Source organism: Melanerpes formicivorus, unplaced genomic scaffold (assembly GCF_026170545.1).
Source record: "Melanerpes formicivorus ecotype bairdi unplaced genomic scaffold, bMelFor1.0.p_v2 SCAF_58, whole genome shotgun sequence".
Classification (NCBI taxonomy): domain Eukaryota; kingdom Metazoa; phylum Chordata; class Aves; order Piciformes; family Picidae; genus Melanerpes; species Melanerpes formicivorus.
Window position 1 is genome coordinate 3,529,137 of NW_027142410.1, and position 19,426 is coordinate 3,548,562.

General features: G+C 43.6%; 1 protein-coding gene across 2 annotated transcripts in view; it reads left to right on the forward strand.

The window, feature by feature from the left end:
* The window catches only part of CSTPP1 (centriolar satellite-associated tubulin polyglutamylase complex regulator 1), a 116,472-nt gene that overhangs the window by 40,611 nt on the left and 56,435 nt on the right, over nt 1–19,426 (forward strand). For both annotated transcript variants that reach the window (XM_068161544.1, XM_068161545.1), the window contains exon 3: nt 999–1,129. In XM_068161544.1, the coding sequence (XP_068017645.1) occupies nt 999–1,129 (131 nt within the window). The remainder of the gene's footprint in view (nt 1–998; nt 1,130–19,426) is intronic.

Here is a 19,426-nt window from a genome sequence, read left to right on the forward strand (position 1 = left end):
TTTCTCCTTTTCTTTGCTGTTTCTCCTTTTCTTTGCTGTTTCTCCTTTTCTTTGCTGTCTCTCCTTTTCTTTGCTGTCTCTCCTTTTCTTTGCTGTCTCTCCTTTTCTTTGCTGTCTCTCCTTTTCTTTGCTATTTCTCCTTTTCTTTGCTATTTCTCTTTTCTTTGCCGTTTCTTCTTTTCTTTGCCATCTCTCCTTTTCTTTGCCGTCTCTCCTTTTCTTTGCCGTTTCTCCTTTTCTTTGCTATTTCTCCTTTTCTTTTCTGTTTCTCTTTTCTTTGCTGTTTCTCCTTTTCTTTGCTATTTCTCCTTTTCTTTGCTGTTTCTCCTTTTCTTTGCTCTCTCCTTTTCTTTGCTCTTTCTCCTTTTCTTTGCTCTTTCTCCTTTTCTTTGCTCTTTCTCCTTTTCTTTGCTCTTTCTCCTTTTCTTTGCTCTTTCTCCTTTTCTTTGCTGTTTTTCTTTGCTGTTTCTCTTTTTCTTTGCTATTTCTCTTTTTCTTTGCTATTTCTCTTTTTCTTTGCTCTTTCTCTTTTTCTTTGCTGTTTCTCCTTTCCTTTGCTCTTTCTCTTTTTCTTTGCTGTTTCTCCTTTCCTTTGCTATTTTACCCTACTTGCTTCACAGAAAACTGTGATGAGAATAGCAGCGAAGTTCAAATAGTCCTAAAAGAAAGGGCATCTTCTGGTCAGGTAAACAACAGTTACTCTTGCCCAGCCATTTTCCAATGGGTAGGTTTCAAATAAATGGTTCTTGGACACCCCTTGCTGGGATTCTTTAGGATGAGTTTTACTTTCATAAACCTCTAATTCCTATAATTAAGCTCCAATGTGTGGTTCTTGCAAATAGCCTTCTCCCTAGAGAACAGACGGGTACAAGTTTGGGAGATTTGGTTTCACAAAGTGTAACTGCCAGTGGTTTTGTTGTTGCCGTTCCAGCTGGCCCCAGAACATTCACATCAGTTCAGCTTTCTAACCTTCTGTCGTTTTGACTTTACCTTTGCAGTTTCAACAGCGTGCGTCAGGGGACTCACATCTTGTTCCGCGAGTTCAGCTTTGTCCAAGCCACCCCTCACAACAGGGCCTCTTTTCTTCGGACCTTCTGGAGGTGCTTCCGAACAGTGGGCAAAAATGGAGGCAAGTATCTGCTGCTACCTTAAAATCATTAGCTGGGCTATTCATGCAGCACAGACACCCAAACCAGTATAGGGAGGCACCATCACAGCTCTCTGTACAATGGTTTAAAAATCTTGGCAACATGAAGTAGTGTAGGAGCACCTCACTGCCACTGCTCTTTCTGTTACAGAACACGTCAAACAACAGTGGATTGGTGGGAAGATGTTTCAGGGCCTGTTTGTGGGGATGAATAGAAAGAAAAAAAGAAAGTTCCGGGGCTTGGCAGGTGTGAGCAGGGTGGCAGACCTGGACATGGTTAGAATGTAGGGACTGAAGCCTGAGGGAAGTAGGCAGTGAGATTTTTAGGAAGTTGGGGTACTGAGTGCTTTCACTTGGAGCCCTGCAGGAGGTATTTAGTGGTGTGGGGCTGTAGGGTGGTGGATGCTGCCACCCACGCTAGTCCTGGCACATGTAGATGATGTTGCAAGATCTTGATGGCTGTGGAAGGGGGACCACTGACAAATGTGTGACCCCTTCCCAAGGCCTACCCACAAACAAAAGGCTCCAACGTCAAAATAACTATTCAGCCCTGTGCTGTCTTGCCTAGCTATTCTTATACTGGTGTGTTGCAGAACTGGCCAGAGTTCAACATAAACTCATGTAACTACATGCAACTAGAATTATGTTAACTTTTAGTTTTTAATTTAGAATTCTAAGCCAATGCTCTGAATGTCGCTGCATGAAATTGAATTTTTGTGGTGGGGGTTCTTTTTTGCTTTACTACAAGCCTCCTGTGTTTCAGTCTGTTCAGCTTCACTTCTTTTTGCAGCAAAGGCTAGAACCATCTCTTAAGTATAAAAAAGGCCTCACCTGGCTGAGCTTTGCACCACTTCTGCTCACGATGAGCAGAATCGGCAAGTCCTTATTCACAGCCTTGCGTTTCTTGATCCGTGGAAATTAGACAATTGCAAACCTGACAAAATCTGGAATTAGCTGCTGAAGCAACCAGCTATGCTGTCTGTAACACCTTCTTCACAGTGATGTTCTAAATCATTTACATTAGTGCAGGGGCAATATTTCTCAGATTTCAGGTAAATTCTCTGGTACCAGTCTAACCAGTATGTAGGGAGGACATACGTGATTTGAGGCAGGTCATAGTCACGAAAGATGGCGTGTGAACTCCTTGTCTCGGTCCGGAGAGGGAAAGAGACTCAAGTTCTTTTAGAGCATTCCCGTGTTGTGAAATTAGAGGCACAAACGAGGCCAAAGTATCAACAGCTAGACTATTTATTACATAAATAAAGTGGACATAAGAAGGGGAGAGGGAGAAAATAGAGAGGGAGAGAGAGAAGCGAGAGAGAAGAGGAAAGGAATTATATTACCACACCCCTCATCCCCCCCCAAGACAGTTAAAGTCTGTGGAGGAAAGGTGCTGCAGGAGATGTTGGGTCTGTAGAGAAATGGTGCTGAGGCTTTTGCTGGAGAAGAGCTGTGGTCCTCTGGGGAGATGTTGGGTTGGTACAGGAACGGTGCTGAGGGTCCTCTGGGCAGCCCGGGTCTGTAGAGAAAGGGTGCTGAGGCTTTGGCTGGAGAAGAGCTGCAGTCCTCTGGGCAGCCTCTTTTCTCCGGAGCAGCATTGTCCCGGCTTTCTCTTCTCAGCGGCCTGGCCCGTCTCCTGTGTTTTCCTTCATCTCCGTTTTTCTCCCCGTTTTTCTCCTCTGTTTCTCTCACAAACCAGTAGTTGCTCAAGTCTTTTATACAGTTTTTAGTCCTTAGGTATGTATTCAAGTATTGTCCCTCAGGAATTCCAGGGGCAGGAAATAATCCTTAGGTAAATATCCAGGTATCGTTTCCCTGGAAATCTTTCTGTGTATTGCTGTGTGTTTGGGCAAGATTTTGGATGGGGGCGGGGGGGAATCTCCGTCTCCCCCGTCTCCATCCAGACAAGCCCCCCATATTCCTTACACATCAGGAAACAGGTGGTAAAAACCATTGTATCACCCTGCCCAGGTTACTTGATGGGTGGAGATTATCTTGCCCTGAAGGTGTGAATGGCTGGGTCATTGTTGTAGGCCAGCTGTGGCCCAGTGAGCAATTTTCACCTTCCAGGAGTCCTAAGTGGCTCTGCCCAATACATATTGTCTGGGCAAACAGCAAGTGCTTTTATCTTTGTTGAGTACACCAAGAGAGACAAACTTATTAGTCTCTCACACTCCTAGAGCATAGCTCTGCAAGCAAGTCAGAGATGATAGTGAAGAAGTCATCCCCCAGAACTGCAGCTGTCAGTGGTAAACCTTGTTGACAAATTGAGAAGAAGCTGTCTGATGACAAGTACCTATTGCTGTACTCGCAGTGCAAGTCTTCATCAGGCTCCATCTATCTAGCATCTGACCTTAGCCAGGAGATGGGCACCTGGAGTTTTCAGAAGAAATTGAAAAGCTTTAACTACATAATATATCCTCCTTTTCTTTTAATAGTTCTATATAAATATGGAAAAGGTTGTAGCAGAAAATGTAGTTGCTATGTTTCTTTGAAGGGGAAGGGGAGCATAGGAACAGCTCAGATGGATGTTGTTGTCTCTGGCTGTGGCCTTAGAAGAGTTCAGCATTGTTCTGATTTCAAGATCAGGTGGCTGCACTTTTTATTCTGAGCACTATGGCATGTTTACCTGTATATTTACATCCATTTTCTTTTTACACTAACTGAAAACCAGAAATGCATCACTTTGCAGAACTTGCTGTCAGTATTTTCATCCACTCAGCCCAATTTCACAGTAATTACAGAGTAGAACCGTGATCATATTCATGTCAGTTTTATTTGCTATGGGATTTTTTTCAGCTGTACTTGTGCATAGGGGGGATCAGAACATAGAATCATAGAATCAATAAGGTTGGAAAAGACCTGAGAGATCATCAAGTCCAACCTATCCCCCAACACCTCCTGACAACTAAACCATGACTCCAAGTGCCACATCCAAGCCTTTTTTGAACACCTCCAGGCATGGGGACTCCCCCACCTCCCTGGGCAGCACATTCCAATGGCCAATCTATCTTTCTGGGAAGAACTTTCTCCTCACCTCCAGCCTAAACGTCCCCTGGCACAGCTTGAGACTGTGTCCTCTTGTTCTGGTGCTGGGTGCCTGGGAGAAGAGACCAACCCCCACCTGACATTCATTGCTTCTTAAGAACTAAACCTCTTTACTATAAGCTGAACCTTTGCAACATGGTGAGTGGAATATGGTCATCACCGTAGGTCAGCAGAGACTAGACCCGGCTTTCCTTTTTTTTTTCAGCTTGAGATACATTGTTCTTAGATAAGATGTGGGTGGGAATCATGTCATGCTACAAGTAGCAGTGACCAGAACTGAGATCTTTGGCCATCTAGCTACTGAATGAGTCTCTTAACAACCGAAAAAGTCAGCCTCAATAATGCCCAAAGCAAGTAAGACTTTCAACTTGGATCTTTCTTGAGAGGCGTGGCTGGTGGTACATCTCCTCATTGGATTGTTCCAGAAATCAGTTTTAAGTTGTTTCTTTGTGATGACCTCACTAGGGTACAAGACCAGATGTACATATCACCTGCAAAACAGTTATAAAGGCAAGCACAGACTCATGACTGACAGTTCGTTGCTACAGCGTCTCACTTAAGGATGATACAAGTGTGACAGTTTGATCATATTCCATGCAGGAGTGTATCAGGTTTGTGTGGCAAAGCTTTGGTAGCAGGGGGCACTGCAGGGATGGTTTCTGTGAGAAGCTGCTAGAAGCTTCCCCTGTGTTCAGCAGACCCAATGTCAGACAGCTCCAAGACAAACTTGCCTCTGGCCAAGGCCGGTGATGTCAGCAGCACCTTTGTGATAACGTATTGAAGACAGAAACAAAAATAAGCAAAAACCCACAACCTTGAAACAGCTGTAACTGGGGAGAAGAATGAGAATATGTGAGCAAAAGAAATGGGCACACACCAAAGTCAGTGAAGAAGTAAGTGGAAGAAGTGCTCTGGGTGCTAGAGCAGAGATTCTCCTGCAGCCTGAGGTGCAGACCATGGTGAGCCAGATTGTCCTGCTGCAGCTGATGGAACAGATGGCCACCTGCAGTCCATGGAGGACCCCACACTGGAACAGATGGATGCCCCAAGGAGTCTGTGATCTTGTGAGAAGCCCCCACTGGAGCAGACTGGTGGCAGAACTTGTGACTTTATGGAGAGAGGAGCTCATGCTCGAGGAAATTTGCTGGCAGGGCTTGTGACATGGTGGAGCCATGCTGGGCCAGTCTGTTTCTGAAGGGCTGCGCCCTGTGGAAAGGACCCATTCTTGGGCAGTTCATGAAGAACTGTAGCCCGTGGGAAGAACTCATGCTGGAGAAGTTCATGGAGGACTGTCTCCTGTGGGAGAGTCCCCACACTGGAGCAGGGAAGAAAGTGAGGAGGAAGGAGCAGCAGAGATCATGTGTGATGAGCCGCCTGCAATCCCCATTCCCCTGTGCTGTTGCAGGGGAAGGAGGTAGAGAAATGAGGAGTGATGAACCTATTGGTTCTGAAATTAGAAGCAGTAGAGCTCATATTGACGTTGGTGTATTGCTTTTGAGACCTGAGCTGACATCTGTCTGCATTTGGTGCCCTGTGTCACGCATTTGGAGTTACTCACTGCATGCCCATTTCATTTCTATAGCATTTCTGTGTGCAGAAAAGGTTGGAAGTATGCTCTTTACCTTCTACAACAAGATTTTGCTGTTTTACTTTTCTCTCCTGGGTTTATTTTTGGTCAGGGATTGCTCCATGCTTCAGTCTTTACATCTGTGAAGAGCTACAAAGGTGTCCTGGTTTTTGTTGTTTGGGTTTTTTTTTGTCAGAAGTATTACATTCCCTAAATTCCAGGTCTGTGAGACTGCTCTTGGGTTTATTTATTTCTTTGTTTACTGCTGTTTTCCCCTCTCATTTGCTTTAAGTTTCATTCCAGATTTGAATTTCTGGTTTAGGAATGAGTAGTGGCTTTTTATTAGTTTTGCCCATCTGTGGAGGATATCCCTGGTGAATACCAGCTCCACGAGGATATAGATCAACACAGTAAATGAGAACTTGCATCAAAGCTTGTGCCCTGGCTGGTGGGAAGCAAGGGAGAAGAAAATCAAAGAAGTAAGACAATGCAATTTCCAAGCTTATGCAAACTCCAAGAAAGGCCAAACAAGCAAGAAAACACCACCTTTCCATTTCTGAGTGTTTAATTAGCATTTTAGAGGAGCAGACAGTATCCCACAAGAGAATGAATTGCTGGCTTAATCTGGTTGCTCCTCTTTAATGCAGGGAAATATACTGCTTTGTCTGTCAGTCTTGAGATAACCATGCCTGGTCTTGGAACAAGTACCTTCCTCACCCAAGCAGATGCATCTAGCCATGAGCTCTCGAAGGGCCAGTGAGAGAGGAAGCTGTCTGAACAAAAGCAATACTGAATGTATGTGCAGAGCCATGTATACACTAACTGAAGTGCACTGACATTGCTGTTTCTTTTAGGAAATGAATGTAGATGTTACATGTCTACTTCATTCCCTGCCCTTTTGAATGGCTGGGAAGTAGTTCTCCGTGGAGGGATGCAGCAGCTTTTATGCTACGTTTTTCTGTGTTCGCTCTGCTGCTTGATGGGTTCTAGTTGCATTGCCCTTTGTAATTCCCTTTTGTTCAGAGACTTTTTTTTTTTGGTCTCCAAAAAGCAAAGAAAGATGGCTAGCTTCAGTAAATGTGATAGTAGCCATTGGTTTGTTTGTTTAACAAAATAGGAGTTTGGTTTGGTGACGTGCTTAATCTGGTTTAGAGCATTTCCCACGGGTTTAGAAGTTTAGCACGATGAAGAGCTTTATTTTCAAGTGTGCATAAGCATATGTGAGATGCCACATGTTGGGGTGTTGCAGAGGAAGGCTTATTTTAGGATCTGATCCAGTGTCAAGAAACTGGAGTGGACTACGCAACATTTCTTCCCTCCCTTCAACATTAGCAACGATCTGCAACACCCACAGAAGTGGTTAGAGGACAGCTAGCTTTTGTATTGAGAAGCACGGAGTATAATGCTCAATTAACAACAGATTTCTCCCAGAGGAAAGCAAAATGACCAGAAGTCTTGTTTTCCCTCTGCTTTAGCTTAAATTGACCTCGTGGAATCTAGCTGACCTGCTCTTTTGAATTGTCTTTTGCTCAGGACTCTTTAATTAAAGCTGTGCTTTCTCAGTTTAAACAGCCCCTGCAGAGTTCTGCTGTGAAGCTTCATAAGGTCAACATATGCTGCTCCCCACCCCCATGGCTTTCATGTCTTCTTGTTTCTCTGTTTTTAATTAAAAAGATTTTTCCTTAAATGCTTTCCAGCCAATTAGAGAAATTTTTCACTGAGAAACTTGTTCCAGGCCTGATGTATTGAGAAGTGAACAGAAAGCTCAGCCAGGACCATTGGCACTTTTTTTCTAGAGCCCCAGCTTTCTTTGGTGCTTTTCAACAGCTTTTTCCTGTTTTTTTCTTTGTATTTTTTTTTTCCTCTCAATTTGAAATTGCTTCCAGCAAAAATAACTGCTGTTTGATAGCTTAGATATAGCCCTGGAAGGGTTCAAAACCAGATACAAGATCCTTGTCTTCCATTCAGGAGTGATGGTTGCTTTATTTAGGTGCGCACAGCACTGAGGCATAAAACTGCTGCAGAAAGTGTCTTGGAACTATGTTTGCTGAAGACCTTTCTTGCAGACTCTCACCTCCCCTTCAGACAAATAGTACAGTTACTGCTCATGTTGAAATAAAACCTCCTTATAAACTTTTCTTTCATATTCATCAGGTGGTATAATGACTGCCTCTTTGCTTCTGCACGCTTGAACTGGGAAATCAGAAGCCTAACTACCTTTAGTGCCTGTGGGAGGGAGGCTTACCACAACCACATACACAGTCTCTGTAAGGGAATTATAAGAGTTAAGCATCTCTCTGGCTAGTTCTTGATTTCACCAGAAAGGCTAGATTCCTTACAAAAGCTGAAGGAATAACCTATCCTTATGAGTCATGGAACCTGGAGAGTGAGACGACCTAGAGGGACCACTGCGCTCCCAGCAATTTTGAAAGGTGCTGTTTTAATACATTTTACTATCAAGGTTAATTTCTTGGGGTTCCAAAAGCCCTTAATTCACTAGTGTCATTCTGATATTTCCACATGTAACTCTTCATGTGACATTCCTCTCTTTTTTCACTCCCTTCCTTGTAAGGTGTTACACTATCTCCGTTTGCAGCTCAAAGAGCAATAGAATGATGATCACAGCAAATGTCAGAATCTTTCACCCTTTCCCTTCTCTTATTAAATCCAAATCAGAGTTTTACCCTGTGTTATTGCAGGAAAGTTTTTATGAGTCAGTAAGGTCTCAGTATGTCCTAAAGATAATTAAGTTGTGGATTTTAATACAGTATTCTCTGGAAACTTATTCTGCAGTGAAATAGCCTTGGCTGAAATGATTGATCTCCAGCCTTTATTCACTTTGCAGTTTCTTTGCCTTGCCATTATAGCTGTTGCCAGTTATGATTTATTAACATATCTCTGTGTGGAACCACTGATGACTCTTGGAATATCAGGACAAAGGGTTGCCGAAACTGGGCAGAAATAAGTGGAGGATTACATTTTCAAAATGGTGAGGTATATCTGCAAGCCTTGTAAGTTAAAACATCTGTAGTGCATAGCTCCAAAATGCATTGCAGTAATCGTTTGTAGAAGTAGGAGCATGTGGGTCAGTGATGGGGCCTTCAGCTAGATCTCTCTGCATTCAGTTCATACCATTTTGTCACTGCAGTTTGTGAAATTAGATGTAATACCCTGGAAGTCCTTCTTACCTAATCTGCTTTGGGTTCTGTCCACCCTCCCAGAATCGAATTTCTTTTTCATCTGGCAACGTTCTTTTTTTCAGCTTTCTCTGAACTTGCACCAGCTTATCTTAATTTACAATTTATTGATTTTTTCAACTTCATATTCTAGACTTAGATCTTTCTAAATGTACTTAAAAGGGGAAAAAATCCCCAACAACAATAAACTTTACTGGTTTTCCACAGTGTTCTGGCTATTTGGTGTCTTTTGACAGTTCTTCACTGGTTGTGTCATTGGGGTTTTGTTTTTTTTTGGTCCCAGTTGAGGGAAACATTTAAATGAGCTTACATACAGTGATTATTGTTGCATTCTGCTGAACAATTATCCAGAATCCAACTGGTAATTATTATTAACATTTGCTTTGCAGTCTTTTGGCAAGCTTCCCATGCCTATGACAGCACTCCTATTCAAACCAACTGAAAGGGATTTTTTCAATTGAGACTTTTCAGGATTTCAATATGGGCCTGAGGAGTGAGCATTCCACATTTTGGGGAAGTTCCTTGGAATAAAATTAGTCCTAAGTTGTGTGTTCTGGGCTGGGATCCTGAATGCTTCATGTTTCTTCTATTAAATTAACTTGGTCTCTCTCTTCTCTCGCTTGTGACAAGTCTTGAAATGATCTGCACACTATGTATGCAGGGGCACAGGCCAGCTGAAGGTCTGTGAGGCATGAGCTTCATTAACTAGTACAATTTTACAACTTTTCTGGTCTGCTCTTCAGCAGCAGAGATGCTGATGGGAAGAGAGGGAAGTAGAGAAAGGAGATGAAAATGTTCTTTCCTCTTAATTCCTTCTGCTGTGACATTCTGTAAAAAGCCAATCAGATCCTGGGCTGCATCAAGAGAAGTGTGGCCAGCAGGTCAAAGGAGGTGATCCTCCCCCTCTACTCAGCTCTGGTGAGACCCCACCTGCAGTACTGCGTCCAGTTCTGGAGCCCCTATTACAAGAGGGATGTGGAGGTGCTGGAAGGTGTCCAGAGAAGGGCCACGAGGATGATCAGAGGGCTGGAGCACCTCTCCTGTGAGGACAGACTGAAGGAGTTGGGGCTGTTCAGTCTGGAGAAGAGAAGGCTCCCAGGTGACCTCATTGTGGCCTTCCAGTATCTGAAGGGGGCCTACAAGAAGGCTGGGGAGGGACTTCTCAGGATCTCAGGTAGTGATAGGACTAGGGGGAATGGAATGAAGCTGGAGGTGGGGAGATTCAGGCTGGATGTGAGGAGGAGGTTCTTCCCCGTGAGAGTGGTGAAACCCTGGAATGGGTTGTCCAGGGAGGTGGTTGGGGCACCGTCCCTGGAGGTGTTTAAGCCCAGGCTGGCTGAGGCTCTGGCCAGGCTGCTGTAGTGTGGGGTGTCCCTGCCCATGGCAGGGGGGTTGGAACTAGCTGATCCTTGTGGTCCCTTCCAATCCTGACTGATACTATGAAAATAAGACCCCCTGTGAAGCACTCGTGCTTTCAGCCCACTGTTGGCTCTCAAACTGCCCTGAGATGCAAGTGTGCCTGAACTTAAGAATGACCTTCATTCTTTCTCAGTGAACGGTAATAGTTACTTCTCCCCATGCTGTTGGGTTCAAATGTATGTCTGTGCTGTGTAATGCAATGTTCATATAGACAATCTAAGCTCAGGGTTGGTATTTCCATATGGTACAGTTCAGCACTGTTACCAGATACCAACTTAGGACTTTAGGAAGTTGCAGAGCTATATTTCTTTGTCAGCAGCCTGAGACTAGTTGATCTATCTCAGCACTTCAGCTAACATATGAGGAGGTTTGTTATGATATGTCAATGGAGCTCAATTCTACTCACTACTGTGAGCAGTGTAGATGCTGCAGTCTGAGGAAGAGCCCTGTGAAGGGAGAGTGCGTGTGCTGGTTCAGTGAACAGAAGGGTGAGGACCCTTCCTCACAAACATGTAATTAATTCTTCAAAGCAGCCTAGATGCTAGGAGATGTCATAAGTGAAGAGATATCTACTACTTTTAATATTTGTACTTTGAATGTGTTGTTGTCCAAGTGCACAGAAAACCTCTGAACCAGTAGTCTGTGAATCTTCATTGTCACAGCTGCTGCTTATAGCTTTTTCTCTCTGGTGGTCTTGTTATTCATAGTTTCCATCACCACACATTCACTTTGTAGCTTTCTTAATCTAACCCAATTGATTTAAATACTTTGCTCTTGCCTCTAGTCTGTCTCCTCTTGGATAAAGCAGGCCCAAGCTTGTTTGTTGATTGTGAATCTGAATAACTACAATCTCTCCCCCCCTGTTCTTCCACTCCCTCTGTTATTTATACTCACAAAAACTTAAATTCAGTTATTGTGGTGAAGTAACCTTGGGAGTTCTATTGATTTATTTTGAGGAACTGATTTTTCTCATAGTGATGCTAGAAGGACCTGACCTGTGCTGAATACCTGTTTCTGTAACTGTGTTGCCAAACTCTTCCAGGAAACCATTTTGTTGTTAGGCAAGATAATTAGTAAGTCCCTACTCTGCACTTACTTCTGAGGCCTTGGTGCCATTCAGTATGTCTGTGTTTGACTGAAGGTATGATGTTGACTTAGTTTAGCTAAACAGTACAGCTGTGCTTAGATGTAGGTCACTTACAAAGTGATTACATCACTTAAAAGTTGCCTTACCTTAATAAATGTCTGTAGGTCTGGTTTAAATCAGTATGATGATGAATAAAGGTGTTGTATATAATTAAAGCATTTGTTGGTTTGTGCTCTATTATGCACCTTTCAAGAACCCTAGATAAGTATCAGTAGAAGTGATCTGCATACATGATTAGTACTATGATATGCTGCTGCTACTATGTGAAATGGGGATAAGGTAGTACTATGGAAAACCTGTAATCTGAAAATGAGTTATGAAATGTAGTTGGTAATACTCATAAAAAAAAGCTTGCTGCATTCTGAGTTTGTCACAGGGATATGATTCTCATAATGTAAAGTCTGATACAGGTATCAGACTTTGTAAGCTGATCTGAGGGTGATTTGCATTCCATGTTCTTACTAAGCATGAATCTCATCACCTCTGTTGGCACAATGGACCTTCCTCAAGCTTGGAGGAGGAGATACTTGAATATCAAGGAGCTCTTCTCAAGCTCTTTTCCTCTCTAGAGCCATATTCCACAGGATTCTTCCAAATAGATCCTAAAGACATTGAAGTCTGCTCTGTGGTCCTGCTTTTTGCCAGGCAGATTAATTCCCAAAAGCTCCATGAAATGTTTTTGGGGATGGTTTTGTTTTGTTTTGGGGTTTTAGATGTAGAGACAAAGACCTTAAAAATGCTTCAGGTGCAGAAAAAGCTTCCAAAGAAGTTCGTTCACACCTCCCTAGACTTCAGTGTCAGTTAGCCAAAAACCACAAACGTGTAGGATAAAAGCTTTGCTAATTCTTGTGTTCACAGAGATGCTTGTCAAATCTTGTCTTCTTTCAGGTCTTCCTGCATTAAGCCTTAATCTCAGAAGCAGTCCAAATTTACATCAGCTGATTTAATAAAGTGGTATAGATTCCCCAGCAGAACCTGTGTATTATTTTAATGGAGTAACAAGGTGCTTCTTAGTAGAAGTAGCAACAGTGTGAATGGGAGGCTGGAGAGTACACAGAGTACATGATAAACCTAAAGGATTTGAAGCATTTGAAAAGAAATGACTGGTATTATTTTATTGCCTTTTGAAAGTGCAACTATGTCTGGTTTCAAAGTGTTAGTAGTGGTTATTTTCTAAGAGGGAGGAGAGCTGTCAGGAAAGAAAATATTGCCCTGAGCGGCACTTCAGCCCTTCTCCTTTGGTTCCTTTGTGCTGCAGGACAAAGTTTCATCCTAAGCTTTATTCACTCCCTCCTCTACTCAGCTCTTTACCTGCCCACTTTTTCATTATTTTTATCATCATATTATCCTCCTTTAGAGTTGTTATAGAATAGAATAGAACAGAACAGAACAGAATAGAATAGAATAGAATAGACCAGACCAGGTTGGAAGAGACCTTCAAGATCATCATGTCCAACCTATCATCCAACACCACCTAATCAACTAACCCATGGCACCAAGCACCCCAGCAAGTCTCCTCCTGAACACCTCCAGTGATGGTGACTCCACCACCTCCTCAGGCAGCCCATTCCAATGGGCAATCACTCTCTCTGTGTAGAACTTCTTCCTAATATCCAGCCAAAATCTCCCCTGGTGCAGCCTGAGACTGTGTCCTCTTGTTCTGGTGCTGGCTGCCTGGGAGAAGAGACCAACGTCCACCTGTCTACAACCTCCCTTAAAGTAGTTGTAGAGAGCAATAAGGTCACCCCTGAGCCTCCTCTTCTCCAGGCTAAGCAACCCCAGCTCCCTCAGCCTCTCCCCATAGGGCTGTGCTCCAAACCCCTCACCAACTATGTTGCCCTTCTCTGGACTCATTCCAGCAAGTCAACATCTTTCTTAAACTGAGGGGCCCAGAACTGGACACAGTACTCAAGGTGTGGCCTAACCAGTGCAGTGTACAGAGGCAGAATGACCTCCCTGCTCCTGCTGGCCACACTGTTCCTGATGCAGGCCAGGATGCCATTGGCCCTCCTGGCTGCTTGGGCACACTGCAGGCTCATGTTCAGCCTACCATCAACCAGCACCCCCAGGTCCCTCTCTGCCTGGCCGCTCTCCAGCCACTCTGACCCCAGCCTGTAGCACTGCATGGGGTTGTTGTGGCCAATGTGCAGAACCCGGCACTTGGATGTGTTCAATCGGATGTGTTCAATCTCCTGCCCTTGGATTCTGCCCATCTGCCCAGCCTGTCGAGGTCTCTCTGCAGAGCCTCTCTACCCTCCAGCAGATCAACTCCTGCTCCCAGCATGTCAGATATTTGTTTCTTTCTAGCCCTGGTATGTGGTTATCTTTTGCTACTGTTCTCTCTACCCTTTCTGCTGGAGTTCAGTTATTGCACATTCAAAGTCTTCATGTACCTTTGAGTCAAATTTAGCAGAATTTGGTAATGCCCAGAATAACTTCTACATTATCTGAAGGGAAGTCAAGCTGCCAGTGCTAGTGGTGTGAAGCTGTCTCTGCATCACTATCTTATGTCAGAAATGAAGTTTTTTCTTGAGTTCCTCTTTCTCATCCCCACTCTCCATGCTGCTAATTAGGTATGTCTTAATTTCTGCCAGCAGTGGCAGAGGGATTGCTGTGCTGTGCTAAGCTACGATGCACAGCAGGTCCTAGACAACATGGCTAAGATACCGAACAGCTAACAATGCAGCTTCTGCCTGGAGGAATTTCAGTTTTTCTGTCTACTTTGGAAACTTCTCTTCTCAAACCCTTGGAGCTGTGAAAGGGAAATGGACCTGGGAGTCCTAGTGGATGGACGGTTGACCATGAGTAAGCAATGTACTCTAGTAGCCAAGAAGGCCAACACCATTCTGGGGTGGATTAGAAGGGGTGTAGTTAGTAGGTCAAGAGAGGTTCTCCTTGCCCTCTACTCTGCCCTCGTGAGGCCTCATCTGGAACATTCTTTCCAATTCTGGGCCCCTCAGTTCAAGAAGGACCTCAGAGAACAGCTTGAAAGAGTCCAGCACAGAGGCACAAAAATTATTAAGGGAGTGGAACATCTTCCTTAGAAGGAAAGACTGAGGGAGCTGGGGCTCTTTAGCTTGGAGAGGAGGAAACTGAGGAGTGACCTCATTGATGTTTATAAATATGTAAAGGGTGAGTGCCAAGAGGATAGAGTCAGGGGCGGCCTTCAATGGCAGGACAAGGGGCAGTGGTGAAAGCTGAGGCACAGGGAGTTCCATGGAAATATGAGGAAGAATTTTTTTCAGCATGAGGGTGACAGAATAATGGAACAGACTGCCCAGGGGGGTTGTGGAGTCTCCCTCTCTGGAGATATTCAAGACCTGTCTTGCATTCCAGTGTGATCTGGTATAGGTTATCCTGTTCTGGCAGGGGGGTTGGCCTGGATGATCTTTCAAAGTCACTTCCAGCCCCTAACATTCTGTGATTCTGTGACTGCGTGAGTGTAATTGTCCTTAAGTCACTGAGAACCGTTTCATGGCTTTCTTCTCTGATAGACCAAATCTCAAATGTGATGTCTTAATTTCAGAGTGATGATTAAAGATGACACTTTTCTGTACCTGCTCTCTGAGGATCTCCAGGTATTTTACAGATGTTAAGGAATGAATTTTCCCCAAAGTCTTGACCATAATCCTTTCATGTTACAGTTCATAAAGTGAGACAGGAGAATCGTGTGAACTTCAGCTAATCACTTAGAGGTAAAATCAAGATGTCTGGCATTTTGGTATTCTGAGTTCAATTTTATATTGACTTGTATTTTTCTTACAGATACAGGCTTCTTTTACCATGAGAGAAACATACATATGTTAGTTTAAGGCAGTATTATTTAGATACATTGTTTGTAAGAATCTGTTAGGGCTTTTGTCTTTTTAAAAGCTTTGAGAGTACTATTACCTTGCTCCACTCTGCATGACCTACATGGGATATAGTTTTAGTTATTCTGAAGTCTGATGTTATCAAACCTTTACTACTTGCTTCTCTAGACAAAGTCTTTAGGAGTTAGATTAGTTAACATATGTCAAGTCCATCATGTCTATTGTAGAACCACATGCTCAGTATCACTTTCACAACAATCCTTCCCTCTTGGGGAAGGTAATTTCATGAATGTGCATTAGTAATATATACTCTCCTTCAAAGTACCTTAGCTCATGAGCATTTTGGTATTTAACTGGTAACTGTATCACTTAGAAAGCCAATCTTCCTTTAAAGAAGTTGCTGGCTTCTAAAGTAAAATTGGCAAGAGGTTTTCCTTTTGAAGGATCTCAAAATAGAAACTACTTTGTATGCTGTGGTATCTGCTTTATTAATCTTCCTTCATTGTGAATTCAGAATATTTTCCTTTTATATAAAGGTCACAGTCTTTTGTTGTTCTTCTGTAGCTTCAATTGCTAACTTGTAAAGTCTTGTTCAAGCGTGTTCTTCAAGGGACCACCCTAAAAAATAGCATACTGCTCTTTCCTCTTGGGTCCAGTCTGATAGGGAAGTTGCACATAATGTCTAAGGAAGGATTTCCTAAAGACATTTCATCTGTGAAGGGCCAGGTTCTGAGTTCTTTTATTTAAGCAGTGAACACAGAAGCCTGATCTGGCTATGTTGCACCTTGCTTTTTATCTGGAAACACTGCCTTAAAAGCCCAGCTTTGGATCTCAAACCCAGCAAAGTGGGATTCTAGTTGTTTCTCCCAAATTCTCACCCTTCTCTCCAGCTATGGTTGCTCAGGTTTTTTTGTTTGTTTGGGGTTTTTTCCACCTTCTTAAGTCCATTATTACAGAGGTGCTGTCAAGATCACTGATGGGCTTGGACTTGGCCAGCCGTAGATCTGCCTTGGAGCAGGCTGCCGTTGGCTCTGTTGGATGTAAGTGAAGCTTCTAGCAGCTTCTCACAGAAATCACCACTATGGCCCTACTGCTGCCAAAACCCTGCCACACAAAGCTGATGCACAGATGCAGTAATTCAGTAATGGTTACTGAGGAAAACAGCTTTTTTAACAAGCCTCACAGCTCCTGAAAACTTAGTTTCTTTCTTTTTTTTGGCTTTGTCTCTTAGAAGAATGTGCCAGCAACACCCCTTTACATACCCTCTCAGGCACACACAGAGCATACAGTTTGTTTTACAAGGTCTTGTGCTGATTTAAAATTAATTGGATTAGATCTTGTGTACTCAAAATATTATTTCTGATATCAGGCATGCTTTAGGTGTATGTAAAGCAAATCTGTAGGCAAAGAGCCAATACTGAATAGGGCTTTGGCATTTTATTTTGTTAGTGCCATGTGGAAGATGTAAGCATTTTCTTCCATTCTCTGCTCCCCTTGTTGTACTTAGTCTGCTGGAGCAAATATGGGACAAGCAAAGAAATTCAAATTGGCAACTCCTGAATTCTAATCCTCTTAATCCATGTCTTGGGTAAATCGCTTAATCTCGGTGTACCTTTTTCTATTTATAACCTGGAGTTCCACCTGTTGGATTAAATTAAGTAGGCTTTGAACATGCAAGTTTTGGCTGGATAGGTAAAACTGAGACTACTTAGAGATCTGGAGGGTAGAGAGGCTTTGCAGAGGGACCTCGACAGGCTGGACAGATGGGCAGAATCCAACGGCATGAGATTGAACACATCCAAGTGCCAGGTTCTGCACATTGGCCACAGCAACCCCATGCAGTGCTACAGGCTGGGGTCAGAGTGGCTGAGAGCAGCCAGGCAGAGAGGGACCTGGGGGTACTGGTTGATGGTAGCCTGCAGTGTGCCCAGGCAGCCAAGAGGGCCAATGGCATCCTGGCCTGCATCAGGAACAGTGTGGCCAGCAGGAGCAGGGAGGTCATTCTGCCCCTGTACACTGCACTGGTTAGGCCACACCTTGAGTCCTGTGTCCAGTTCTGGGCCCCTCAGTTTAGGAAGGAGGTTGACTTGCTGGAACGAGTCCAGAGTAGGGCAACGAAGTTGGTGAGCGGCTTGGAACACAAGCCCTATGAGGAGAGGCTGAGGGAGCTGGGGTTGCTTAGCCTGGAGAAGAGGGATGATCTTATTGCTCTCTACAACTACCTGAAGGGAGGTTGTAGACAGGCAGATGTTGTTCTCTTCTCCCAGGCAACCAGCACCAGAACAAGAGGACACAGTCTCAGGCTGCACCAGAGGAGGCTTAGGTTGGATGTTAGGAAGAAGTTCTATATAGAGAGAGTGATTGCCCGTTGGAATGGGCTGCCCAGGGAGGTGGTGGAGTCACCATCACTGGAGGTGTTCAGGAGGAGACTTGGTGGGGTGTTTGGTGCCATGGGTTAGTTGTTTAGGTGGGTTGGATTGGTTGAGGGGTTGGACATGATGATCTTGAAGGTCTCTTCCAACCTGGTTTATTCCATTAAATTCTATTAAAATGAAATTCTATTCTATCTTTATAGCTCAATGGAGTCCAGATCTTAATGAGCTCTTTTTAGCTAGTGGTAAGCAGTTATTTCTACACAGATGTGTGTAAACTTCCTTGCGGCTGCTCTTTATTGAAATCATTTAACTCTTCTTTGAATGCACACACAGAAAAAAAGAGTAAAACAGCATAAGCATTTGAAATTTAAAAAGTTTAATATAAAAAAGGCTTTTAACATCAGCCTTCCTTCTCTTCTACCCTCCCCTATTTCCCAAGTCAAACTCAGAAGTTTTTTTTCCTATGGGAATTTTTCTGCCTTGCAACAGTTCTTTGGATTATATTAAAACCAGTTCTGGAGGAAGGAAGTCAGGACTTCATGGTAGTTAGAGCTGGATTTCAAGAGCTATATCTATTCATGTGAAAACTAACCAAACCTGCAGAGAAGAAATATGGAAGTGGCAGCTCCCTTTGTTGTGGTTTGACTGCAGAAGATTGTCACATGCAATGTGCAGAATCATCTTGAACTCTTTCAGAGCAGTTTCAGCAGAGAGTGAGGTGGACCCCTGATTTTAGACAGTTAAAATTTGTTGCCTTGCCACTTTCCTTATTCTCTTTATATTTGTGCACTTGATAAATGTTTAATAAAAAATTAAATGTTGGCCAAATATAGAATTAGTAGAATTTAATAGAATTTAATAGAATAAACCAGGTTGGAAGAGACCTCCAAGATCATCACATCCAACCTATCAACCAATCCAACCCACCTAAACAACTAAACCATGGCACCAAGCACCCCATCAAGTCTCCTCCTGAACACCTCCAATGATGGTGACTCCACCACCTCCCCAGGCAGCCCATTCCAATCTAAAATCATAGAACGGTTTGAGTCAGAAGTGACCCTAAAGATCATGTAGTTGCAACCGCCATGCCATGGGCAGGGACATCTACTAGAGCAAGTTGCTCAAGGCCTTATCCAACCTGGCACTGAACACTTCCAGCGCTGAAGCCTCCAAAGCTTATCTATCCCAGTGTCTCACCACCTACATGGGGATGAATTTCTTCCTAATGTTTAATCTAAATCTAGCTTCTTTCAGTTTGAAGCCATTACCCCTCATTCTGTCACTCCATGCCTTTGTAAAAGGTTCCTCTCCAGCTCTCCTGTAGGCCCCCTTCAAATATTGCAAGACTGCTATAAGGTCTACATAGAGCCTTTTCCAGGTTGAACAGCCCTCTGGACCAGCTCCAACGTTTCCATGTCTTTCTTGTGTTGGGGACTCTAGAGCTGGACACAGCAGTTGAGGTCAAGAGTGGAATACAGGGGCAGAATCACCTCCCTTCACTTGATGCCCACAGCAGTCAGCAAACTTGCTGTGGTGCACTCAATCCCCACTCTCATGTCACTGATAGAGATAGAATAGAATAGAATAGAATAGAATAGAATAGAATAGAATAGAATAGAATAGAATAGAATAGAATAGAATAGAATAGACCAGGTTGGAAGAGACCTTCAAGATCTTTGTGTCCAACCTATCATCCAACACCACCTAATCA